Source organism: Garra rufa, chromosome 4 (assembly GCF_049309525.1).
Source record: "Garra rufa chromosome 4, GarRuf1.0, whole genome shotgun sequence".
Taxonomy (NCBI): domain Eukaryota; kingdom Metazoa; phylum Chordata; class Actinopteri; order Cypriniformes; family Cyprinidae; genus Garra; species Garra rufa.
In genome coordinates this window covers 34,891,797-34,919,157 of record NC_133364.1, presented here as the reverse complement: position 1 = coordinate 34,919,157, position 27,361 = coordinate 34,891,797, and the positions used below count along the sequence as shown (strand labels likewise).

The following is a 27,361-nucleotide window of genomic DNA, read 5'->3' as shown; positions in this document are numbered from 1 at the left end:
AGGCCTGCACACACCTTAACGTCTGCGTCTCTCACAAGTCCTTTCTTGTCAGGATACACGGCCTGGATCCGTCCGAGCCGGAATTGTCCTCGCAGTGCGTTTTGATCAGCAATCCAAACAATGTCACCGATTGCTACATTCCTTTGTGTCCGGTGCCACTTTGGCCGAATAAATAGGTTAGGTCCGGCAAGTTCACTCCACTTCTTCCAGAACATATCCACACCAATCTGGATGGCTCTGAGACGGCGCCAGGGAAGGGTGCACAAGTCAATTCCTTCTGTATCTCCTCCTTGCCTGGTCCTCCCAAGGAGCAGAGTATTGGGGGTCAAATACTCTATGCTGTCCTCTTGTGCTTGTGCTCTGGCATCAATCGGCCTTTCATTTGCGAGGTTAGCTGCTTGGTAGAAGAGGGTTTGAAGTTCACCCCAGGTGAGTGAAGTCGTCGTCCCTCCAAGGCTAACGAGAGCCCTTTTTATGAGCTTAACGGCAGCTTCCGCAGCCCCGTTGCGATGAGGTGCATCAGCTGGATGAAAGTTCCATGCCCACACTGTCCCATTCTTGGCGGCTTTGTCCTCTATGGATGCTTTCCGTAAGGAAGCTAAGTGCCTATGCAAGTCTTGTAGGGCAGGTTTAGCTCCAACGAAATTGGTTCCCCTATCTGACCACAATTTCCTGGGATGGCCTCTCAATGCTACGAAGCGAGAGTACGCTTGGAGAAAGCTTTCAGATGATTGGTCATCAACGAGGTCCACATGAACTGCCCTTGATGCCATGCAACAGAATACTATACCCCAGACTTTTTTTCCTGTTCTTTTCTTGACAGCATCCTTAATTTCGAAGGGGCCAAAGAGGTCAAGTGTAACATACTCAAATGGGTTAGCACGCTGTGAGCGTTCTGGTGGCAAATCACTCATCTGCTGCTGGCACATCTTCACTTTCAATTTGCGGCATGTAACAGTCGTTCACAATTTTCTTCACTATCCTTCGACCTTGCACAATCCATGCTTTCCTCCTGGTACGCAGAAGTGTGGCAGCAACACCTTCATGATTCTCTTCATGAGCTTCTCTTGATAGCAGCGTTGCAAGCCATGAATGAAGTGGAATTAAAGGAACAGCTGTTCCATCCTCTTTCCAGGACTGGATTCGACCTCCACAGAGAAGGAGTCCTGTGCTCTCATCCCTGTGGACCACCAAGCGGTTCAGCGTCGAGTCCAAGAACTGACTGCCATTTTGGGTTGCGAGGACCAGGTCACAGAAGGCTTGTGCTCTCTCCTCAGTGGACAGGATAGAGCTGTTTGCCTCCCACTTTAATGAGTCTGGTGCATGGCATCTTCTCAGCCAGGTTTCTGCAGCCCGTTGAGTCCAGGCTATGGAACCACACAACTTAGACAGAGAACTAAAGTGTTGTGGTTCCACAAGGTGCACCAGTCCAATTGCCCAGGAACTTCTCTGTCTGTCTGCTTCTGCTTTTACACCGGGGACAGCAGATGATGTCGGTCTACCATTGACTGCTTTAAGCTTGAGGTCTGCCTTAATGTCAGGCCCGTTGGGGTCAGTTCTTTCTTTTGACTGGGCCCTGGTGACCACTGCTGAGAAGGCTTTCCGCTGAAGTTTTACCACATTTTCAGCAGCAGAGGGTGTAATCTCACTGGCCATCTTCATAGGCCAGTCGATCTTGGGCAATTTCAGGAACTCAGGGCCTTTCTGCCACTCTGACCCTTCGTTAAGTTCCTCAGGAGTTGCACCTCTGGTAAGTATATCAGCAATGTTTCGTCTGCCTTCAATCCACCTCCAATCTTCCACATGCCCGGCTTTCTGAATCTCGCCAATCCGATTGGCGAAAAAGGTCTGGAAGCCGTAGCTGTCCTTTTGGATGGCTGCCAGGATTGTTTGGCTGTCCACAAAGTGAATCCATTGTTTGACTTTAATGTGGCAGTGCTTTTCAAAGTACTTTTTCAGGCGGGTAGCAAAAACTGCGCCACAGAGTTCCGCCTTGATCACATCTCCCTTCTGGTCGAGAGGGGTGAGTTTAGCCTTGGATTCTACCAACTTCACTACGACTTTGTCTCGGGTTTCCCACCGTAAATAGAGTACGGCTCCATAAGAGGATTCGCTTCCATCTGAGAATGTGATCCCTATTGGTTGGCCTATGGCTCCAGGAGGCGTGAGACTTCTCTCAAACCTTACCTGGCCAAGTCTTACATATTCTTCAAAGAGCATCATTGCGGCTTCTCGAAGTTTTAGTGAGAGAGGGGCATCCCATGTATCTTTAGAAGGGTTGTCCTTGCAAGCTTCCTGGAATGATTCTCGTACCAACATCACTCCCTTCTGTTTGGCAGGTGAGGCAAGACCAATCGGGTCATACAGTGCGGCAATCTGGCTAAGAAGCATGCGTCGGGTAAGGGGATTGGGTGTTCCTTCCCTGACATCCTCCATGCTCAGATTAAATCCTGTCCTCATTTTCCCTCTTTTCTTAGAGAAGTTGATCGATGTCAACAACCGAAGCTTGTCTGTCTCAGGTTCATAGCCAACCCCAAGTGCTTTGTTGTCCCCATCATGCATTTGATTGGGCAGTATCAGGGTCCTGGGTGCAGTTGTTTCAGCAGGGGTTCCGCTCCTCCCACTTTGGCGTGACAGGACCCACGGTTTGAGGAAAAAACCACCCGCTTTCAAAATCTCCTCCACCCCTTTGGTAATTCTTTCCAGCGTCTTGAGGTCATCGTGTGAGGTCAGGGTGTCATCTACGTAGCTGTCCTCAGTCAGAGCTCGCCGTTCTTCAATCATATCAACAAACTGAGTAAGGTTGGCTGTCTCCTTCATGGCAACTTGAGCGATACATCCCGCAGGTTTATCACCGATATTGACTCTGACAACTGCAAACTCCTCAATGTCGCCCTCAGGGTTGTCTCTCCAAAGAAAGCGATGGAGGTGGACTTCGTCATCTTTCAGCCACACTGAGTTATACATCTTTTTCACGTCACCCAGTGCGGCATGGAACCCACTCCTGAACCTTAGAAGGACACCTCTGATGGGATTGAGTACATCGGGACCCTTGTGAAGGAGATCATTGAGACTTATGCCTCGGAACTCTTGGCTACTGTTCCACACAATTCTCACAGGGGTTGAGGAGGAGTGAGGGTTTGGTGCTACCAAATGGCTGATATACCATTTAGGTCCTTTCCAGTTGTTAATTTCCTCCCTTGTGAGTTTTACAGCAGCTCCTCTTGAGACCATTTCATGTACTTGTTCTTTGTATGCAGCCTTCCACACAGGTTCCTTCTCCAAGCGTTTCTCAGTGTTTCTAAAGATTGCCTCCACTGCCTGCCGATTGTCTGGCAGTGTTGTGAGGTCTGCCTTCCAAGGATAGGCTGTGTCCCAGTGGGGGGAGTTGCTGTGTTTGTCCGCCAGCTTATATGTTAGGCATTCTTTTATTTTTTCCAGGTCCCGCTCTTCCTTGAGGGTCATTTCTTTTCCTCCAGGGGGGCACCTACCACACTTGCAGCCGCCACATTGAGGACTGCACGCTGCTCTGATGCTATCCCACCTGAACCAATCGAAGACCTCTTTATTGGTGGTTGTGGTGCTCCGAACAAGTGCATTTCCTTCCTCTTCTTGAGGTATAATAGTCTCTTTATACGCCATCGAGGCTGTTCTCATCGTTCTTGCAAGGTGAGTTTCAGAGCGGTACACGGCCAGGTCGACTGTCTCCATGAGATCGGGATGGGTTCCCCCAACAGTCTTTCCCAGCGGGCCGTCCCAAAGGACGAGGTCGCCCACAATCTTGATTGGCTGGGGAACAAGTCGACCTTCCCGATGACTAATAAGGAGGTCAATCTGTTTGGGACGGACTAGTTCGTCTCTGGGTACATTGGGGAAGAACTTCTGCAGTTGCTCAGCAGTGACTGATTGGGTAACCTCCGCAATGTTTTCCAGACCATAGCAGAGAATTCTATGTTCTGCCACTTTTCCCTTGGGTGTCTTTACTTTCAACCGCAGGGAATACCTTTTGGTCAGAACAGTCTTTTTCATTCCCCCGACTCCATGGACTATAAGCTTGATCTTCTCACCGCACAGTCCAAGGCAATCGGCTGTCTCATTGCTGATATAATTTGTATCAGATGCGAGGTCGATTAGGGCGCCAATAAGGCAACCTGAGTTTGTTGTTACTCCCATTAGCATCATCACAACTGGATGTTCTTGCAGTCCATCTCCAGCCTTGGCGCATACAGTTGATGATATTCTGTTTGAGAATGCGTTCTTGTATTTCTCTCTTTGTTCTGCAGTAAGCTCTGCTAGAAACTCCTCTTGTTTGCTGGTTAGGCCCAATTTCTTTCCTTCAAATTTTATGGTGCTCTGCTCCTCACTGCTACTGTCCTTCTTTGGAGTCGGTGGTTTAGAACACAGAAGATAATTGTGGTCCGACACCCCTCCTTTCCGACAGTCAGCTTTTGGGCAGAGGTATCTATGTGTGCATCCTTTCCCATCCTTGGGGTGAGACCGCAAACACTTGTAGCACAACCCTAGCTTCTTTACATGGGCCCTTTTCCTTGAGAGATCTTGCTCTCTGAAGACCTTGCACGCAAATAGCTTGCCGGCATGAGATTCATCATCACAGACAGTGCAGCTGGGATAGTCGTCCTTGTGACCTGCTGTGGATTTAGTGAAAGCCTTCCTCCCTCTCTTATCTGGGTGATCTGCAACACCCTTTTCCACAGGGCCTTTGTCTGCAGGGCTTGGTTCCAACTGATCCAACTCTTCAAGAATCTCCTCCTGCTTCATCAAGAATCCCAGAAGGCAGTCAAAATGGTTCAGGGGAGAGAACCTGTTTGCCGGGTCAGTTTTGTGCATAATCCACTCCTTCTTGAGTGAACTGGGAAGCTTGCTTTCAAGGGATTGAGCAACAACACGGTTCCTTACGGCATCCTCTTCACCAAGTATCTGGAGGTTGCACAATGCCCTTTCCACCGCCTGAATCAATTCAATGGTTCTTCTGGGATTGTTTCCTTTGATAGGGGAAAGAGACTGGACTTCGTTGGTGATCATTAGGACTATTTTCGCTTTGTTCCCATATTTGCTGTCCAGCAGCTTGAACATATCGTCGGCAGATCCACAACTAGATAGGACGAGATCCTTCTTGACCTTTTCATGGAGACTATTTAATAAGTGGAACTTTTTTATACATTCTACACCTTGTGGGTTACCCAATTCTTGTAGGTCCTCCCACTCAGTTTTCCAGCGGTAATAGTCCCTCATATCACCAGAGAAAGTGGGCAGTCGTGCTCTTTCGAGGCTGATTTGAGGCTTGAGATTGGATCCTCCTTGGGTCCTTCCAGGGCTGCTTTGCTGTAAGAGGGGCCTCTGCTCATGGGGGGTGCCCATGTTCCATGCCCCCATGTTTGCTTTGGACTCCGGCTTGAGATCGACAGGCATGTCGGGGAGAGAACGGAAAGAAGCATCTTTTAGCAGATCACCAACCGTACTGTCATCATCTCCTAGGTTTCTTTCTCTATCCTTTAATTCGTCTGCTTCATCCTCCTCTAGTTTGTCCGACAATGCCAGGACTCTCTTCTTTAGTGCCTTGTGGCGTGTCCTGAGATCTAATGCTTTCGGACCAGGAACCAACTCCTTCCACTCTGACAGCATTTCTCCGAGTTCAGTCACCTCTCTTTCAAGACCTCTATTCCTTAGCCTGCGATCCTTGATTGACTTCTGAGGGTTAACTTCCTCTTCCTCTGCCTGAGCGATGGCTGACTCAGCTGTTTTAGCCTGCTTGAAAAACACCTCCTTTGCGCAGTTAGTCCAAAAGGTTTCCTGGGTGGCTTTCTTCACCTCAAGGAACTTGTTCTCACACTCCGTTGTCTTTACATCAATCTGGTTTGCAGATCCTACGACCTCTTCATCCGCTGACTCCCTCAGGGCTTCAGCATACTCATATCCCGCATCTGTGACTTTAGAAAAGTCAGTCCTGAAAATCTTCCATTCCCTGAGAATTTCAGTCGGTTCCAAGAGTCCCGGTGTAGTGAGAATATGAGCCCTTTTGGTGAATGAAGCCTGTGCTCTTGATCTCACACTTTTAAGCTTTTCCAAGTCTGCCATTATTACTCCCTTTGTGTTGACTGGAGAGCTGTCACTGCCAATGTGCATACACGCTCCTTTATTCCTAATCAACGGGAAGTTTGACTAGTGGTAAACTTGGAATGGTTCACAGAAGTGAGAAGCCAGCTCGTTTTGGGGTTGATTGAGCTTCCTTAATGAAGCAGTCCGTGGCTGTGTTCTGCTGCACTCAATCCAGTGCAGTAGGCCTCGGTTTATAACTGTTCAGTTCTTTTAAGATTCTCCCCACTGAACAGGGCGCCAGGAGAGGACACGTTGTTACAACTCTTTGTGGTTTTTTATTTACTGATTGATTTTCCATATACAATTTACTTTGTCCACAAACAGCAGGTTATAAACCGGTGGCGTATCTCTCCTGACGAGACAACATGCCAAACTAGTACTCGCTCCCGCTTATAGCCTGTGCTCATTGATTATTAGAATCTAACATACCGCTCTAGGATTTACTGGTCCATGCTTCAACTCGTGACTGGTCTATGCTTCAATCAAGTAAGTAAACCTCCCACTTGTTAACCTGCGTTACATTGCTGTTAATCACCCGTGACGTAGTGAACGCAACACACACTGAGACGGTGTTTTTCTCAAGTTGTAGTGTGGACTGTGAAAATGCATATTGAGTCATGTGACGCATATTGTACCAATAGATATCTATGTTTATAGCGGTAATTGTGCCTGTTATGTGCTATTCACTGTCACACTCCTGCTAAAGAGATTTACCTTGTACACTCCTCATATTACAGTCCCAAAAATATGGCAGAAAATTTACTCACAGTTGCCCTGCGACAGCTGCTTTTCAGATCAAATATGAGTGAGCGTGACATGGACACGTCATTAAATGAGATATTTCCATAAATAAAATGTTCCTGCCAGAAGAATTGTGTTAAACGTATTGTCTGTTCTGTCTCTGTAATCTCAGTGAGTTTTTGGAGGCTTTGCTAATGCGTAGTAAGGCACATTTAATGTTTTCCTACGTTTCAGTGTGGACGAGAAACATTTGGAAACGCTAGTGTGGACGGAGAGCGTTTTAAAACGAAATCTCTGTTTCCAAAAGTATCCGGATTAATGTAGACGTAGCCTAAAACAAACCCTGGTGCATTTGCTCTGATGTTGCTCTGTTAGACATTCAAAGTTGATTTATTTTTAATTTTTTACATTTTTGTAAATAATGATTTGCTGGATAAAATCTGTGAATAAGCTTATACGAAACTTCTTTTAATCTTATTTCTAAGATGATATTTCTGTGGTAGCAAACCATACTTTTCTCCAGCAAATCGATTTTCCATTTAACAAAGAGACCCAGTGAGACAAAACATAAGGTACAGAAACAATTTCTCTTTGGAAAAGAGTACGAATAGCTCTATTATTATTCTTGACATTTGAAGAAAAACAGATTTGACCAATATAAGATTTAGTAACATCAAAAAATACAGAATCGGGAGAATAGTCCTTATCAATATCTCTAAATAGCCAATGAGTACCTGAAGGGGGACTGTACCAAAAACAATTGCAAATTCTGTTTGAGTAACTGGTATTTTTTATAATAAGAAAGGAATTCATCATAAGAAAAGAGTGTTCCTTCTTTATTATATAACTGACTAACCAACTTAATACCGTTGTCAAACCAGTTCTTCAAGAAAAGAGTGTTTGTGTTTGTAAAGAATGTTTCTGTTATTCCAGATGAAATAGCGATGAGGAGAAAAATGATGCTTATATATTAATGACCGAGACAAGAGCACTTGTTTGTGGAAGGCAGATAACTTAGCTGGAATTTCATCTATATTATAATTACACATCAAAACAAAACTAAGACCACCAATATTTGAAAAAAAAATGTAATTAGGAATAAAATTCCAGATAGAAGCGGCGTTTTTTAGCTGATTCTTAATCCAATTAATCTTAAAAGTATGGTTCATAGTAGTGAAATCTAAGTAGTTAGGGCCACCATTCTCATATGTATTCATAATTACAGTCTTTTTAACAAAGTGTGTTCGAATTTTCCATAGGGAATCAAATAGCATTTTATCAATATTTCTACTAGTAGGTTATTCAGATACAAAGATAAGGAGTTATATGTCAAACGGGCTATACCTTCAGCCTTCATAAGGAGAACGCTCCCCTTAAAGGAGAGATCTCTTTGAAGCCAAAAGTTGCATTTTTTTAGTTTGATCAATTATGGAGTTAAAATTCAAAGAACATCTTTTCAGCTGGTCTTCATTCAAAGTTAAATTTTTGGCCACATACATATTAAAATACACTTTGTCCAACTATTGCAATAATCATATTGCACTGTACATTGCATCGTCCATATAATAATAATAATAATTTTACAGTTCAATGTGATTATCATAACTCATAAGAAAAATCATTACATTTCTATATTGATTCATTATTGCAATATTATTTTATTTACATATTATTGTCATTTTATTGATAGTGAGTTATTAATTGATAACTGAACAATTGACATCTATTGAAATCCTATTTAACAACCAAAACAGCAAATTCTTAATTTTACTTTATTTTTTAATTAAAACGATTAAACTAATCAATATAAAATTTATAATAATAAAAGTCATATAATATAAAAATAATCAAAATACTGATTACAAATTAATGATATATATATATATATATATATATATATATATTATTAATAATAACCAAATTAGAATTTTTACTTAACAGTATAACAATTATAACTGTAACTTTTGTAATAATCTTGTTAATAAATTTTAAAATGAAGTCATTATTTAATAATAATAAAATACTGAGTTTTTATTTTACAGTACAATAGTATTATTGCAATCATAACATATTACTTTATTAATAAGTTATTTTTTAAATTACAAAATAAAATAACAGTATAATAATAATATTTGGATGACTATTTTTAATAAATACTGACTTTTTATTTGCCACTGCAATAATATTTTTAAATGTTTTGGATTTAAGGTGGTTACAGTCTAAATAATAAAATTATACAGTAATTAATATAAGAATATTATTAGTTTTGTTTTTTATTATTAGTTTTATAAAAACATTTTATTTAATTATTGCAATTGTAATTTAAATAATAATAATAATAATAATAATAATAGCCAAAATAATCACTTTATTTTATTATTAAATACTGACAGTATTTTACAGTGTAATTTAATTGTTTCAATAGTAAGAGATTTCTTATTGATTTGTTTGTTATAATAAAAAATATATTATTTTTAATGCATACTGACTTTAATAATAATCATATTGCAATCCAAACATATTTCTTAATTGATTAGTTATTTTAATAATAAAATAAAATATTTTTTGTTATTATAAATACTGAATTTTTATTGTCGTATTCATAATTGATTATTAATCTGTTATCATTTAAATAATAATAATAATAAATGAACCAAATATTTACTTTATTTTATATTCTAAATATATATTTTATTTTATTATTATTTGTTGTAAGTTATAATTTGTGTAATTTAAAGAGTATTGATACAATATTTCAGCTAAACATTTGTATTATATCTAAAGTAATATTTGTTTAAATCAATTCAAAGTTTGTACATTTTTTTTAAGTATTTTTATTAGTTTTACATTGCATATTAAACACCAAGCCAAACAACAACAATAAAAGAACAAAATACATGATACAATAAAGGACTAATAGTAATAAAAGAAAAAAAAACACACTTTTAAGAGCAATCAGGGCATATAGGCAGTTTTAGTGAAAAACAAAAGCACTCAAAAGGGGGCAGACAGCACACTAAAGCACTAATGATAAAAAAAAATATTTGTACAAATTTTAGTATTTTTTTTTTTTTTTTGTTCAAAAATATGCTGTCATTAAGTTATATAATTTTGAAAATATCAGAAAACCACAACAGCTTTACTGTAGTTACAATAAACATATTGTATTAAATGCTATGAAACTGTCCTGGAGCTCATTTCAGTCAGGACAGAGTCTCTCATCAGTCTATTCTCATTCTTCAACACAGTGAAACTGATCCATAACCAACCCAAAACCCAGGATAGAGCGTCTGAGTGAATGTGGTGTGTTCTGTGTGGATGAGGCTCATTGTGTCAGAGACGCTGTAGAAGGACAGACTTCCTGCTCCGTGATCCACAAACACTCCTACTCTATAGATATCATTCACTCCTGTTCTACTGATGATGATGGGCTTCACAGGGAGACGAGTCTCTATCTTATTGTGTGTGAATGAGTATCTGTCAGGAGAGCAGCTCAAACACCAGGACTGATCATTAGATCCAAACCCACACTCAACACTCGCTCCCTTCCTGCTGATGCTCTTATATGACACTGATATATCCACATATTCTCCACTCCACTCAACCTCCCCGTAACAGCGTCCACACACACTCTCTCTACACAACACCTGCCACCAATAATCAAATCTGTCTGGATGATCAGGATACGACTGATACTCATACACATATGTCACCTTTCTGTTGTCCTCAGACAGACTGAGTTGAGTGTTTGCTGTGTTTGGATCCAGTGTGAGAAAACAGGCATCTGAACACAAGAACAGAGACATTTACAACAACAATCACTACAGCTGTGTGTGTGTGTGTGTGTGTGTGTGTGTGTGTGTGTGTGTGTGTGTGTGTGTGTGTGTGTGTGTGTGTGTGTGTGTGTGTGTGTGTGTGTGTGTGTGTGTGTGTGTGTGTGTGTGTGTGTGTGTGTGTGTGAGTGAGTGAGTGAGTGAGTGAGTGAGTGAGTGAGTGAGTGAGTGAGTAACAGAGAGTTTATACGTACATTTCTTCAGTCCTGCTGTAATCCTGGATTCTCCTTCATGATCCACACTAGAAAACACACACAGAGACACATTCAGACAGTCAACAACAGTTTCAGTTCAATAATTTTAAAAGACAGAAGTTTAAACAGATAAAAATCTTAGACAGAAATGAAGCTTAAATTAATGGTTCCTAACGAGTTGGTGTTTTGTTGCTAGGGTACTTGGGGTGGTTGCTATGCGGTTGGTAATGTATTTTAAGTGGTTTCTATGGTATTACTATGTTGTTGCTAAGGTTCTTGGGGTTATTGTTAGGCTGTTTCTATGTAGTTGCCAAGATACTTGGGGTGGTTCCTAGTAGGGATGTGCACGAGTACTCGATTAATCGATTATTCGAACCCATTAGCGACGATCGAGCATGAAAATGATGATCGATTGGCTCCAAAAATGCATAAAAAAAAACTACTTTCATTATGTCTGATATTTGATTGGTTATGGCTGTGAGAAGTTGCGGTCTAGAGACAAGACCGGAGCACAGAGTGAAAATGGCTTCTAAAGCACCCAGCGATGTCTGGCAACACTTTGAAAAACTTGACGCAGCGCCACACTCGTCTACAACTCCACAACGAGTTCAATGCGTTACCATCTTGCACATAAACACAAAAAAGCAGATGATTCCGATGCCACTACCAGCAGTCAGATGAGCATAAGAGATTTCACCATCAGACAGAAATGTGACAAAGGCAGGCCAGAGAAGGTGATGCAGCTAATAGCAGAAATGACAGCTGAAGACTTGTTGCCTATTAGTTTTGTTGAAGGTGAAGGTTTTAAATGTTTAATGAATTACGTTGAGCCCCACTATACTGTCTTATCGCAAAACGGTCACTGCAAGGATTGATGCTCGATACCCGGGGTCGTTCATGCAGACCGTGAAAGCTTTTGACATAATTAAATAAAAAAAAATGCGGAACGCTAATTTCTAATAACAAAATTATATATCAAGCACACCAGGGTCAACGTTTGGGTGCAATCTTCCGCGCAGTGATGAGAGCAGAGATCGGCGCATTGCGTACAGACAGATGTAGCTTTCAGTGAGTGAAAATGGAAAATGCATTATCTTGGGGTTACGTCACAAAATATTGTACATATATCTTTTTATACTGCATTTTTATACATATTTATGTTTTAAACTATAAAGGTGAGTCAATGGATATTACACAAGCAAAACAAAAACTATGTAATATGTTAAACTGAAAGTAAAAACAGCGCTTTCAGCATCTGACGTGCATATTCTCTCAGAGACAATGATACACGAATATACTTCATATGCTGATATTAATTTACTTCCCTAATATTTCTCTTGTGCACCGAACATAGTAGGGAAAAAATAAAAAGAAACGTATTTTGTGTAGGCTTAAGGGTTGTTTAAAATAAAGCTCTTAATTTTCATTGATGACTAAAGTATTGCTAGGGGTTGAGAAAGTCTTAATTATGATATCAGGTTGTCTTAAATGTGGGGACTAAAATACAAGAATTGTGATGAAACTTTATAAGGCTATCCATTGAATAAATATGAGCGCTGCACGTTTGAAAGTCAGCTGCGGCGCTGCTTTGTGTATCAATCTGATAGCGCCTCCTGCTGGAAGAGAATGATTTGACATTTTAAATCAGCTCATACATCTACTGTTGTCAAAAAGACCAATGTAAACAAATCAATCCATGTTTTAAGCAGCAAACATGTAGAGTTGTAAATGTGAGCTGATGGATCGACAAGATAATGTTATACAAATTTAAACAGTTAAGGCAGTAAAATATTTGTTAATTAGATGTAGAAAAAGCGCTTCAGCTTCACCTCATGCTGTTATTTCTTGTAAATGTTTACTGTAGACTGTGACTCAAACGCCCCGCCCCTTGCTTAAACTCCACCCCCGATTAATCGAGTACTCGTTTCTCAAACCTGTGGATTACTCGAAATGAAATATGATCGAAAATGTACTGTGTTGTTGCTAGGGCACATGAGGCGGTAGCTAGGGTGTTGCTTTTCAGTTGCTAATATTATTATCATATTGCTAGCATGTTTAGAATGATTTAGCATGTCCTAGGCTACTTGCTGGGCTTTGCTAACAGGGCTGCCAGCTTTTGAGTTCAGCTTGGATAGAGAATTCCCACAGCAGTCGCTCTCGGAGGTCCGGGGGCATGCCCCTCCGTAAGAAAATGTACATTTTACAGGTAAATTCATCATCTGGTGCACTTTGAGAGTTCAAAATGAAGAGTACCAATAAAGGTTTTTTTAAAAAAAGCTAGTGAATTGATTTCTTGAGGTTTAAAGGTGAATCAATCCTCTTTTTAGTTGTGATATGGTGTCTCAGTCTAAATTACACAACTTGGATAACAAGGGGGTGAGTAAATCATCTGTGAATTGTTGTTCAGAAGGTGAACTACTCCTTTAAAGACATCCTGATAGGAAACGTCCAATAGACGTATTGCAGATGAGCAAATATCCCTTTTTTTGAAGTGCAGACGTCAAATACTGACACAAATTCATTTTGTTCTCCAGACGTAAAATGAATTCCCAAATGAACTCTAAGTACCTGTATCCTGGAAACAAATCTTCATCTCCAGATGTTCGAGTTTCATCCATGATGGATCTGAACAGTTCAATCTCCTCCCCTAACTCTAGATAGAAGTAACAATCACCAAAGCTAATTAGTAATTAAGCAACTTTATATCATTATAAATCACATTCTACTTAACATTTAAAATGATTCTGTCTGTTTATAATGGTGAAACATCAACTCCATTCACTTTTATTTGTATACAAATACACATGGAGGTAATAAAACTGCTGTAGTTGCTATAATGTTGGTCTGTTGTAAGTAATCTGGTTGCTCTTATTGGCAGATCAAGTTAATAATGTGTTGTACAAATGGGGTATATGTTACACAACGATTGTCTATACCAGGGCAGTTTACCTTAGTGATATTAAATAAGGTAAAATATACATAGGAAGTATATAATAGCATTTAAACAAAATTGCTGACCCTATAGGAACACCCCAGTTTGTGCACCAGAGTGTGCTACACACCAATTCAGATTGGCTACCATGATGACGGCATGTTCTACAAAAGGGTGCCCAAACAATACGTCATCAGCTTTAGGTTGTCTGATGTAAGACATCCCTGGAGCATAATGGTCTGAACTGGTTTGTGAATCAGTTTGAATGATGTGTTCAGTTCCCTGTGAGCACTGAATCTTCTGAACTAGTTTCTCACTCATAACGGAACATTTAAGAACACAGAGAACAAGAGCTTTGAATGGTTTAGAACCATAGACTGTAAAAAAAATATGGAAGTAGTGTCCGTGACGTCACCCATAGGTTTCTGAAGAGCGATTTTGAAGCTCAAAGTGGGCAGGATTCAGCCGCCGCCATCTTGGAGTCACGTCATTGTGCGTCACTCCCGGATAATCGAAAATGGGCAAAGAGGCGGGATGTGGGTGGAGTCGGATGCTGAAACCACACCCACTTAGCACGACAGTGGTGACAGCAGCGGCAATCCCCCGTCACTCAAGTGGCCACGCCCTTAATTATGCTGAAATTTAAGGCTTAAAATAACTTAAACGTATGAGTAATAAAAAACGTCTCGGGTTACGTATGTAACCTAGTTCCCTGAGGGAACGAGACGCCGCGTCTAGAAACGCTATGGGGAACGCCATTGGCGGGCCGCACTCTGAATCATGTCTTACAACCAATGAAATGACGGGAGTGACGTCACAGGCGCGGTGACGTCATCGACCAGGAAGTATAAAGCACGTGCGTTTGACGCCCGCGGCAGCTCTTAGGAATGAAGCGAGCGCCGCAGGGTGCGGGAATTATGGTTCGAGACGCGGCGTCTCGTTCCCTCAGGGAACTAGGTTACATACGTAACCCGAGACGTTCCCTTCCGGGAACTCGAGCCGCGTCTAGAAACGCTATGGGGAACGAGACTACCAACGCCCCCATAATTTCCAAACCCTGCGCTGTGTCTTCTAAACAGGATGGAAAGAAAAGAGCCCTTGTCTAGCCTTCCGCGGACAAAGGAGGCCCTGTAGTCCTCGGCCCTCAGGCACACGAGGAAAGGTAGTCTTCCTCTGTCTGGTCGCCAGCCAGAGCGAGAGGTACTCGGCGGCCCTCAGGCACACGCAGAGTCTTAGTCCGTTGTCTGGGAATAGCCAGCACAAGAGGGACTGCAATAACCACTGTCTGTACGGACAGGTGGGAAGTGGTCCTCGGTCCTCGGACCCACGAGGATGGTATAATCGACCTCAAGAGTATTCCTCGGCCCTCGGGCTCACGAGGAAAGGGTAGTCCTTTGTCTGGGGTTCTGCCAGAACAAGAGGGACTCCAGAGCTCGGCCTGGTGCTCCGCCAGGACGCGAGAAAATAAGCCTTTGTCAGCCTTGTGCGGACAAGAGGGCACTGCGATCCCCGGCCCTCAGGCACACGGGGAGGACAGTATGGGCCTCTGCCTGGTAGCCAGCCAGTGCAGGAGGCACTCCTCGGCCCTTGGGCAGACGAGGAGTCTTAGTCCTTGGTCTGGAAAAAGCCAGAAACCAGAGGGACCGAATTACACTCGGTCTGGTGGATTTGCCAGAACGCGAGGAAGATAACCATTGTCTAGTATTCTACGGACAAGAGGGTGATAAGATCCTCGGCCCTCAGGCTCACGAGGATAGGGTTCTCAACCTTTACTTGACATAGATAGGTGCAGAGGGAGAAATGGACCTCAGCCAGGTGGTCTGCCTCTGTCTGGTCGCCAGCCAGAGCGAGAGGTACTCCTCAGCCCTCGGGCTCACGAGGAGAGGGTAGTCCTTTGTCTGGGGTTCTGCCTGAACAAGAGGGACTCAAGGGCTCAGCCTGGTGCTCCGCCAGGACGCGAAAAGATAAGCCTTTGTCTAGCCTTATGCGGACAACAGGGCACTGCAATCCCCGGCCCTCGGGCACACGGGGAGGACAGTATGGGCCTCTGCCTGGTAGCCAGCCAGTGCATGAGGCACTCCTCGGCCTTATTTGAAGGCAGACGAGGAGTCTTAGTCCGTGGTCTGGAGAAAGCCAGAAACCAGAGGGACCGAATTACACCCGGTCTGGGAAATTTGCCAGAACGCGAGGAAAAATGGACCATTGTCTAGCATTCCGCGGACAAGAGGGTTCTATGATCCTCGGCTCTCGAGCACACGAGGATAAGAGCAGACCTTCTACTTGGCTTACATACTTAGTGCAAGATCGTAAGCCTAGAGAGATACTCCTCGGCCCTCGGGCACTCGAGGAGTCTTAGTCCTTTGTCTGGGGATACGCCAGAGCAAGAGGGACTGAATAAACTCTGCCTGGTGGACCTACCAGGGCTTGAGAGAAAGAACCTTTGTCTAGTTTTTCTACGGACAAAAGGTGACATGATCCCCGGCCCTCAGGCCCACGGGGAATAGCAGTCCCTTGTCTGGAATTGGCCAGCACAGGGGGGACTAGCAGAGTAGTGTGATCCTCGGCCCTCGGGCCCACGAGCATCCGGAACCACTCCTCGGCCCTCAGGCACACGAGGAGGGTGTGGCGAGTAACGACTTCTCTTCTTTTAGCTAAAAGAATGCGCCTTGAGAAGTCTCCTCCTGGCTAGGGAGATGGCTGATAATAGGTGGCTTACTGACTAGAGTCCAGAACGAAGGAGCCTGGAGTGGCTCTGAGGTCGATTTGGTAAAACCTGACAAACGTCAGGGGCGAAGACCAACCCGCAGCATTGCAGATGTCCCGGATGGGGACACCTGCCGTCAGAGCTTTCGAGGCAGAGAGGCCTCGAGTAGAGTGAGCCTTGACTCCGATCGACGATGGGAGACCAGAGGACTCATAAGCGGTAGATATGGCATCAATGATCCATCTACTGATAGTGGGTTTAGCAGCTGGGTGGCCCTTCTTTGGGGGGCCATAGCAGACAAACAGCTGTTCTGATTTGCGCCACAGGGCAGCTCTGTGGACGTACGCATCTAATGCTCTGACTGGGCACATGCAATTGAACTTCCTGTGATCTGGCTCCAGGAAAGGAGGAGGATAGAACGCTTGCAGCGTGATAGGCTGAGGTGCTAGGGACGGGACCCGGTACGTACCCCACTCTAGGGTAGAGAAAAGCTTTGGCCATACCAGGGGCAAAGTCTAAATGAGAAGGGGCCACTGAAAGGGCCTGAAGGTCCCCTACTCTCTTCAGAGAGGTCAGGGCTATCAGGAGCGCTGTCTTAATGGTAAGCACGCGGTCTGATATCTCCTCTATGGGCTCGAATGGAGGCTTGCATAGAGCTTCTAGCACGACAGCCAGGTCCCACGTGGGAACCCTTGGTTGCACTCGAGGCCTCAACCTGAGTGCACCGAGGAGGAAACGAATGACCAGGGGTTTTTTGCCCACTGAGAGGCCACCGAGAGGGGCGTGGAAGGCAGATATAGCCGCCACGTACACCTTCAGGGTGGAGTGAGCTAGCCCTGCGGAAAGGCGAGTTTGTAGGAACTCCAGAACTGTACCAACTGGGCAGTTGACTGGGTCGAAGCGGTGTTCATAACACCATCTAACAAACAGGTTCCACTTAAGGCCATAAAGTTTCCTCGTAGAGGGAGCTCTGGATTGGAGAAGGGTCTCAACAACCTCGGTTGAGAGACCGGCTCCTATGAGTTGTGCCCCCTCAGGGGCCACACCCATAACTTCCACCTCTCTGGGTGGGGGTGGCAAACTGCGCCCCCAGCCTGAGACAGGAGGTCCTTCCTGACGGGAATCTCCCATGGAGAGCCGTCGAGGAGGGAGAATAGGTTCGGAAACCATACTTGGGCCGGCCAATACGGGGCTATTAGCAGCAGCCGTACTTGGAACCGGCGCACTATTTCCAGAACTCCCGGGAGCAGAGCGATCGGGGGAAAGGCGTACAGACGAAGCCTCGGCCACGTCTGTACCATAGCGTCCAGTCCGAGAGGAGCTGGAGGAACTAGAGAGTACCAGAGGGGATATTGTGATGTCTCTCGAGTCGCGAAGAGGTCCACCTGAGCCTGGCCAAATTTTCTCCAAATCTGCTTCACTACTGCTGGGTGAAGCATCCATTCCCCGGGCCTCGGCCCCTGCCTCGACAGGACGTCTGCTCCCACATTCAGATGTCTAGGAATGTGGACTGCTCTCAGGGAGAGAAGCTTTCCTTGAGACCACAGGAGGATCCGGTACGCCAGCTTGAACAAGGGGCATGAGCGGGTCCCTCCTTGATGGTTTATATAATACACTACCGCAGTGCTGTCTGTACGGACCAACACGTGGCGGTTTCTTAGGTCTGGAAGGAAACACTTCAGGGCCTGGAACACAGCTAACATCTCTAGGCGATTTATGTGCCATGAGAGAAGATGAGGGCTCCACAGGCCTTGGGCTGAGCGGCCACTCATGACCGCTCCCCATCCAGTAAGGGATGCGTCCGTCGCTAGTGTGACACGGCGACACGGAGTTCCCAGAACTGGACCCTGAGAGAGGAACCAGGGTTTCTTCCACATAGCCAAGGCACGTAGGCAGCGCCGCGTGACCTTGATCTTGCGGAGTGGGTTTCCCCTCGGGGAGAACCCCCTGGTTTTGAGCCACCACTGTAGTGGTCTCATGTGCAGCAGTCCAAAAGGTATCACGTTGGATGCGGCTGCCATAAGACCTAACAGTACTTGGAACTGTTTGACAGTGAGTGACTGGCCTAGCTTGACCGCATTCGCTGCAGTAAGGATCGACTCGATCCGAGCAGGAGACATTCGTGCCTGCATCGTGGTCGAATTCCACACCACGCCTAAGTAAGTGGTCCTCTGTAATGGAGAAAGTACACTTTTCTTGGCGTTGAGTCTCAACCCTAATTCTTTCATGTGAGCGAGAACGACACCTCGGTGTTGAACCGCTAACTGCTCTGAGCTGGCTAGGATGAGCCAGTCGTCTATGTAGTTGAGTATGCGGATGCCCTGGAGTCGCAGAGGAGCCAGAGCAGCATCCACACACTTTGTGAAAGTACGGGGAGAGAGAGCTAGGCCGAAAGGAAGTACCCTGTATTGGTAAGCTTCGCCCCTGAAAGCGAACCTGAGGAACTTCCTGTGTTGAGGAAGGATGGAGACGTGAAAGTATGCGTCTTTTAGATCTATCGTGACAAACCAGTCCTCGGACCTGATTTGTGACACTACTTGCTTGATAGTGAGCATTTTGAACTTCAGTTTCTTTACTGAGCGGTTCAATTGCCTGAGATCTAAAATGGGCCGGAGCCCTCCATCCTTCTTGGGAACTATGAAGTACCGGCTGTAGAACCCGGATTCTCTGTCTTGAGGAGGGACCACCTCGATGGCCTCCTTCCTTAAAAGAGTTTCTACTTCTTGTTCCATTACCAGACCCTGCTCGGGGTTTACTAGAGTTGGGAATACCCCGTTGAAAGGTGGCGGCTTGGCGCCGAACTGAATGCAGTAACCCTTCTCTACAGTCTGCAGGACCCATGTGGAGACATTCGGCAGTAGTTTCCACGCTGCCAGAAAATCTACTAAGGGAACCAGCCTCTCGAGACTGGCTTCTGGATTTGTTTGAGGAACTAGCTCGGGGACCTGAAGCAGCGAACTGGCAGGGAGCTCCTGAACTAGTTTCTCTAAAGACCCCCGTGGGGGTTGTGAACTCTCTAGGGCCGCTACGTTTCCGGGCGGAACAGCTAGAGAATGATGTTCGCGGGAGATTGCCGCGCCCTATAATACCGTGTAAAACCGTGTTTTTCTATGGTGCACCACAAATCTCCCCGAGAGGGGCTGCCCTCATCGGCCCTATATATATGTATATATATATATATATATATATATATATATATATATATATATATATGTGTGTATTTTTATCAAAGTCGGAGCCATTAGGTCGAGGACTTCTTCGACAGAAGCACGATCCTCGGACCGGGCTCAGTCCAGGAAGCCAGCAGTGTTGCTAATCCCGCCCTCTAGGTGTCACCGGAGGGAAACGGGCTGCAATGCTCCTATTATAAGCTTCTATGTGAGGAGCTGGTACACGGCTGGGGTTATTTTTCGTCAAGAACCCCAGGACGTGTATATTTGCTGATCAAGCCTGAAATTTTATTTTAGGCGGCTTGGAAAAGCAAAGATGGAGCCTTCAAGGATGATGCCAGACTGGGCGACAGATAGCAGATAGCGTCTGTCCAACCCGCGGTATCATCTTTGCTTTCTAGCTTGAGAAGGACAGAAAGCTCCGTTTGGAAGTGCTGACTTAGTCCGCAGGAAGCATAACATTTGCTTTTCTGCGGCTCATACTGCTTATTTAGCTAATGCATTAGTCAGCACAACCACCAGCTCATCATACTGAGGTCATCATACATATGTTCGTGGGAGATTGGCGCGCCCTGTAACGCTGGCAGGGTTAGCTGACGAATCTCCTGAGGGCCCCGAGGGGGTTCGGTGGCCACTTTGAGTGGCGCCGAATAGACCCCCTCGAGAGGGGCTGCCCTCGTTGGCCCTGGGACATGACCGTCAGGGCCGTTTAGCCGAGGACCTCTTCGACTGGAGGACGACCCTCAGGTCAGGCCTCTTCTTAGAGGTCCTCGACTTAGAGCGTTGCTGGCCCCGTCCTCTAGGTCGGCCGACCAGAGGAGCGCGAGCGGCAACGCTCTGTTTCTGTGCCTCTCTGTACGAGGAGCTCGTTGACGGTTGAGGCTGCTCCCGTCCAGCAGCCTCAGAGGAGTAAACGCGGCGAGGGAGGTATGTCCTGAACGCCGCTGCCTGCTTCCTGGCCTCCTGGTGCCTGGCGACAACTGTGTCCACCGAGGCACCGAAGAGGCCGGAGCCTGGCTCTATCGGGGGGTCCAGGAGCGTTGCCCTGTCCTTGGCTTTCAGTGCGGACAGGGACAACCAGAGACAGAGATGTCTCTCCGCGGCCACCAGGGCTGCCATAGACCTGCCCACTGCACGGGCGGTCTCCTTGGTGGCGCGGAGGGCGAGGTTAAGCTCCTTCAGCAGGTCAGCCTGGTAGGCCTGAAGGATGGCCATGGTGTGAAGACATGAACCAGCCTGACCTGCTGCCGTATAAGCCTTGCCCACCATGATTGAGGTGTTTTTGAGTGGCTGGGTGGGCAAGGACGGAGCCTTCAGGGACGATGCCGAACCGGGTGCCAGATAGCCCGCGAGTGTCTGTTCAACCCGTGGCATCGCCCTATAACCGTACTCCCCCGCACCCCCCACGTTAGCATAACTTTCAGTGGGGTGGTAGAGACGGAAAGAGTACGGCTTCCCCCATGATCTAGAGATCTCTTCATGTAGATCAGGGAAGAAGGGAAGGCTCCGTGTGGGAGGTGCTGACTTTGTCCGCAGGAAGCGATCATCTAGTCTGCTTGCCTGCGGCTCATGAGTTTGTTCAGCGGGCCAGGAGATGTTCAGTTTGGCTACCGCATTAGTCAGCACCTCCACGAGCTCCTCGTAGTGAGGCGTACGGGGTGGCTGTGGTGGTTCATCCAGGCTCTCGATATCCATATCAGCCTCCTCGGAGGAAGATATGTGGAGCTCTGGGATCTCCTCTGGGGGGGAAGAGGCCGCGGTGCGGGCTTCCTCATCCAGAAGGAGATCGCTCGCGCCGCTGAGTGAGGGAGGAGATAGGGGGTCACCCGTCTCCAAACCCTCCAGCAGGTCGAGCTGCGAGCCCCACGAGTGGCGACGCCGCTCCGCCTCGGCGGAAGCGGGGCCGGACCCGCGGGGCGCGCTGGCGAAAGCCCCCTCCTCGAAGAGGGCTTTCCAGGAACGGAGCACCCGCAGCTGCAGGCGTTCACACTGCGGACAGTCAGCCTTTTCGAGGGCTGACTGTGCATGCTCCGCTCCCAAACACACCACGCATAGACTGTGTGTATCCCCACCAACTATGAAACGTTGGCAGGGAGGGACACACTTTCTATGCCTCTTAACAGCCACCAAACTCTTTTTAAGTTGTTTTGAAGCCATTCTACTCAAATAAAAGGTGTGCAAACTGGCACAAAAAACAGCAGAATGGCAGACAGACAGACACAGAGCGCTCTCGCTGAATGACAAAAGCTGCCGCGGGCGTCAAACGCACATGCTTTATACTTCCTGGTCGATGACGTCACCGCGCCTGTGACGTCACTCCCGTCATTTCATTGGTTGTAAGACATGATTCAGAGTGCGGCCCGCCAATGGCGTTCCCCATAGCGTTTCTAGACGCGGCTCGAGTTCCCGGAAGGGAACTTCACCTACCTCACAGTTGGCATGAAGGGGAAAATTAGCTATATAGACGGTTTCATCGGGCGCACGCGCCTGGACCTAAGTTAACTTCCGGTCTGTGTTTGTTTATCTGTCTGGTTCGTGTCGCGGGCTACAAACGCAGCTAATAATGAGTAATGAAGTTGGTCTCAGGTTATTGTGCTGTGGTATGTGTTTCCCAAACATTTATTTATTTGTGGTGACCTGCCACGATATAAAAACCGACTGATTTTCCAATTGGAAATTGGAATTAATAGACTAATTAATTAATCTGTTAATAGACTTCGTTGAATAAACGTAATACACGTTTAAAAATCAAACCCAGGCGTGGGTGTTTTTATATCACTGTATTTCTGAAGAAAGACTGTTTAGAAAATGTCATTTTCATTTCATCCTGCATAAGGCAGCGTTTTTAAATTAAGAGCTGCTTTGTCTATAGCCATTACCGGGGAAACCTCGTTTCTCGTGCTTAAAGCACCTCCTACTGGGAAGTAATGAGTTTGCATTTTTAATAAATCAGTCTAATTTACGCAGCCAACATATTTCGCTTGTTATTAAAAAAATAATCTACTCTAGAAGGACTTAGCTGTTGTTATTGATTCTATTTGGATGTCTACCGGAAGTTAAGTTTGGGCCACAAAAGCGCTCATGCGCAGTAACGTTTGTTTATGTTGTTGCCGTTGAAACCGTCTATAGACCAAAATCACTTTTTGTATCAGGCTAGGGCTGCACGATATTGGGAAAAAATTACATTGCGATATATTTTTCCCCTGCGATATATATTGCGATGTGTACAAATTCATTTATGTTCATCAGGTGATTTGAACTGCTTAAAAATCAAATAATAATTCAAAAATAATTGGGATAATTTAAGCATTTTCAAAGAATAAAAAAAATGTAAAAGTATAATCAAAACCCTGAAATAAAATACTTTTTAAAACTTATTTTGGGTTGTTTAATAAACAGTTTGACTCACCTTATTCACTGTCAATTCAGGCAAATCAAGGCTCTAATATGTTATGAAATTAATAATGAATGTTGCTTTTACCCTGATGAAAGGGAACTCATTTTGAGAATGAAAAGAGGAGACTTCATTATCACATTAAGGAATTAACATGAGTGACAAAATAAGTAATTTAACATTTTATTCATTTTTTGAAAACAGATTAGTAAATATATTTTGTCACGAAATTAAAAAAAAAAAAATATATATATATATATATATTGTAGTTTTTAAAGAACCCTTAAATATGAGTTAATTACTTTATATTAGACAAATATAGATCCGGGAATAGAAAGTTTAGAAATATAGAAAGTAAATTTTTAAACCAAACACACATAATTTTATTTTATTTTCAGCATCGTGACTGCCACGATGTGACTATCGCGCATGCGTACATCGCGATGACGATGCTGAAACGATGTATCGTGCAGCCCTATATCAGGCTGTAAAAAATAAATTCTGCTGTAAAGTTGGCCATTTTAACATGGGGCGTCTATGGGATTGACTCCCTTTTGCAGCCAGTCTCTAGCGGCCATTCGATGAATTGCCTCCGTGTTGGTTTCAATAGAGAGTGGGGGCTTACGGCTTGCTAAGAAACTATAGTCAATTGAAACCAAATCTGCAAATGCATCCCGTTGATCTGTATTATTATAATATCTGTTGATTTCTTTAACGCATCAGCCAAAGTCAAGTCAAATATAGAGAAATTCATTAGTTATAATGAAATTTTGGGATTTAGAAGAATAAAGATGAGTGACAATGTTTTGGTGATTATAAAAGGAATGCTTTTTGTGGGCTTTCTAGGCTATATAAAACTTTTGTAACAGTGTCCACTTATTATGCCAATTTTTATATGAGAGATTAAGGATATAATTACAAAGCACTGGGACAATTTAAATGTTGATTCTTTGTGTGCAATATTTTTTTGCTGACTTTCCTCTTTTTTTTTTACACCAAAGAGCAAACAATATAGAGATCTTCTAGTTAAATTCAATAACTTTGCGAGAAATAGGATGGAAGGACGCATAGGAATAAAACAGGTTTTTATCCCTTTTTCAAATGTGATGCTTGTGAACAAAATATTGCACTTTTACGAAAAGTGTAACACATTGTATACATCACATTAGACAGTTTGCATACAATAAACAATATGGAGGTAAAAATGAATAGACCTAACAGGACATGTATTATTTAGCCTATGAGTGAAATTAGAAGGATGGATCAAAACTCTATGGGGTAAGTTGTAACAACAGTACTTTAATTTACACTCATTTTATAGAAATTATATGAATTATATTATTAATAATATATATTAATAATTATATCTGAACAAAAAATATTTACAGAACATTAGAGTGAAACTTTTATTTATCCATATGTGTCCATGTTTAATCATGTTTTGTTGCATGCTTCATGTTTAAGTTTGTATTGTATGGTTACTTGTGTTAATAATTAAGCTATTTTCAGTGCACCTGAAGACTTGCCTTTGAACAAAATCTTAGGCTACTACACTGATCAAACAATGCTAAAAAATGTTACGAGAAAAGCCAAATTCTGCAGTAACCTAGTATTTTCTATTAAAACTGTAATACACTGTTGAAAACATTGCATTCTGCACAATATTTGTTGTTTGCTATGTCTGCAGCAATACACTGTATTGTGAACAACAGCGTTCAGAGTCCAAACTCAAAGACTGTGCCTGAAATCACACCCTATTCACTATTGCCTACATAAATGACTATTAAAGTCCACTTGACCGAGTGAATAAAAAAGTGAATTCAGACACTGAGTGAACAGTGACACACAGAATGAATGAAATAAACTTCAAATAAAAGAACACAGCAAATTTGCTAATGTTTAGAACCCATTGTGGTTTTATAAGCTTTTATGCACAATTTATAACTAGAGATGTCTGATGTTCGTCTTATGCGGTTTACATAAAATCATGAATTACCTTCCCCAGATTTAAATCTCTTAAAATCTTACCAGAGGATGATAAACAACTACACAAACAGCATTACAAGCTTCACTTATTACAGACCAGTTTGATTTTAGTACTTTGATACATTATGTCTATGAAACTTCACCTCTGCTGTACATGATTATAATACATTTTTCCTTTCATCTTCAGATGATCATCTTCTCTGACTCTTGATATCACTGTTTTACTTTATGACAGAGATTATAAACATTTTGCTTCAGTAAGAGTTATATTTTGAAGAAAATTACAGAGTAAATGCTAGATTATAAAATAAAAACAGTTAACCTTAATCTGCTGTTTTATATCATTACAACATGTATAATCAAAGATATTATTTTACTTGCTCACTCTCAACACAGTTTCGAGTAAGTGAAACTAAGTGGTCACTACAGCTTACTGAATTATTGAATACATTCATGATTAAACCAAATAGCTTTTAAATGTGCTCAATCTTACATTTGTGTTTAATGTAACAAATGTACATAAAAAGGGTATTTTTAAGATTACCTGTAAAGTTTCCTGCATTTGAAGTTGTTGTTCCTCTTCATGAAATCAGCGAGTGTTGGGTGGAGTCAGTGATTTTACTGAGATCAAAGATACATTTTCTTCTGTACTCTTCAGGTCATAGTACAAAATTACACAAGCTATTGTAAAAAAGAGACTGATGTCACACATGCGGGGGGAGACGAGGAGCCAGGAGAACACACGAGGAACCGGGGTACAAAACAAAACACTAATTTATTAATAAAAAGGCAAAACAAAGACAAAGGGTAAACAAACACGACACACCTTTGCAAACAAAAACCGAGGAGCAGGAATAAACACATAGAGACGTTAACACCGGACGAGGGGAGTGAGGAACTGAAGATATTTACACACTGAAAAACAAGGCGTGGTTACAAACAAGATAACAAGGATGACGAGGGGGAAATACAAATATGGGCACGACAAAACCAACTAAGACTTAACCAAAAGGGGAGGACAAGGACTAAACCATATGGACTAGAAACAGAGGGGGGAAAACACTGGGAAAACAGAACCGACATGACTAAATACTGACAACTGAAAAGTTATATTGAATATATAACATCAATATGTATAAGGTATATTATAGTGCCCTGTTTATAACTAAATTAGAACTGTGGCCTGCAAAACTTGTATATAGAGGTATTGTAATTGATTATATAAAAAAAAAATCTGTTTTTCTTAAAACTTATTTTTTTAAATAAATAATTTTATTCATTTAAAATTTTTCTAGATTTCACTTTTTTTACTGTTTTTTACCTACTGCCGCAGTAGAGAAGTAGACAAACTCACTGCATGTTTCATAGGCCATGGTTATAAAAAGTAATGATATCAGTAATAAATGATTCAACAAAAGGAATCCTTATCACTCAGCAAAGATAAATAAGAAAAATTGTGTGCACAGTAAAAAGTTTTCACCAGTTTCAACTTAAAAACTTAAGTTTAGCAGCTGCCTTGAGATTTTAAGTTAATAAACTCACAAGTTATATCAACTCATTTTTATTGTAATAAGTTAAAATGACTTGTAGTTTTAAGCTGATTTAACTTAAAAACGTAGAAAGCTGCTGAACTTAGGTTTTTAAGTTGAATCTGGTCAAAACTTTTTACAGTGTGCTCTTTGCCCTTATACGTAAGTATTTGTGGAGAAAGTCAGTGTTGATCTGAGACCAACTTTGTTTCAGTGGGATTAGGGCCTCAAATTTGATTAAATACGTGAATAAAATAGTATAGCAACAAACAATAACAATATTAACGGTAACCAAAACACAACCTTTGTCCTGACCTTACCCCAGTGCCATCGCTGCTTCGTAAAATGTAAAAAGTTCAGATTGTTATATGTAATATTCAGTCAGCTCATTTGACTACAGCAATATTCATCTGGCAGGTTTCTGTCTGCTTGATTATATACACAATTTAGTTGACTTAATAGTCTTTAGCTCCACTCACGGAACGCCTCCAGGAGCTCGGCTGTTTTCGGAGAGGATCGCAAAGGTGTATCTCCTTTTTGTAAATGTGATAAAACTAAAGACTTTTTGGAGGTATGAAGGATGCAGTGCTACTCTCTGGATACTCAAGATTGTCATACGATTGGGTGAAACTGTGTGTGTTATGCCTCCTTTAAATTCTTCCGTCCTGCAAGCATTTACTCTACTTTTGCACACCTGATTGAAATTAAATACAGAAGTTAAGTGCAAAAAGAAATCATTTTGAATTGAGCTCTGAACAAGC

At 43.3% G+C, this 27,361-nt stretch overlaps 1 protein-coding gene across 1 annotated transcript; it reads right to left on the bottom strand.

The window, feature by feature from the left end:
- Nucleotides 1-9,668: 9,668 nt before the first annotated feature.
- LOC141333988 (stonustoxin subunit beta-like) lies at nt 9,669-25,962 on the bottom strand. Its single transcript, XM_073839140.1, has 4 exons — nt 25,616-25,962; nt 13,454-13,538; nt 10,886-10,932; nt 9,669-10,642 (listed from the first exon to the last, which is right to left on the bottom strand). Exons 2-4 carry the CDS (start codon nt 13,501-13,503, stop codon nt 10,098-10,100), a joined length of 642 nt encoding a protein of 213 aa, XP_073695241.1. The 5' UTR covers nt 13,504-13,538; nt 25,616-25,962; the 3' UTR covers nt 9,669-10,097.
- Nucleotides 25,963-27,361: the final 1,399 nt, after the last annotated feature.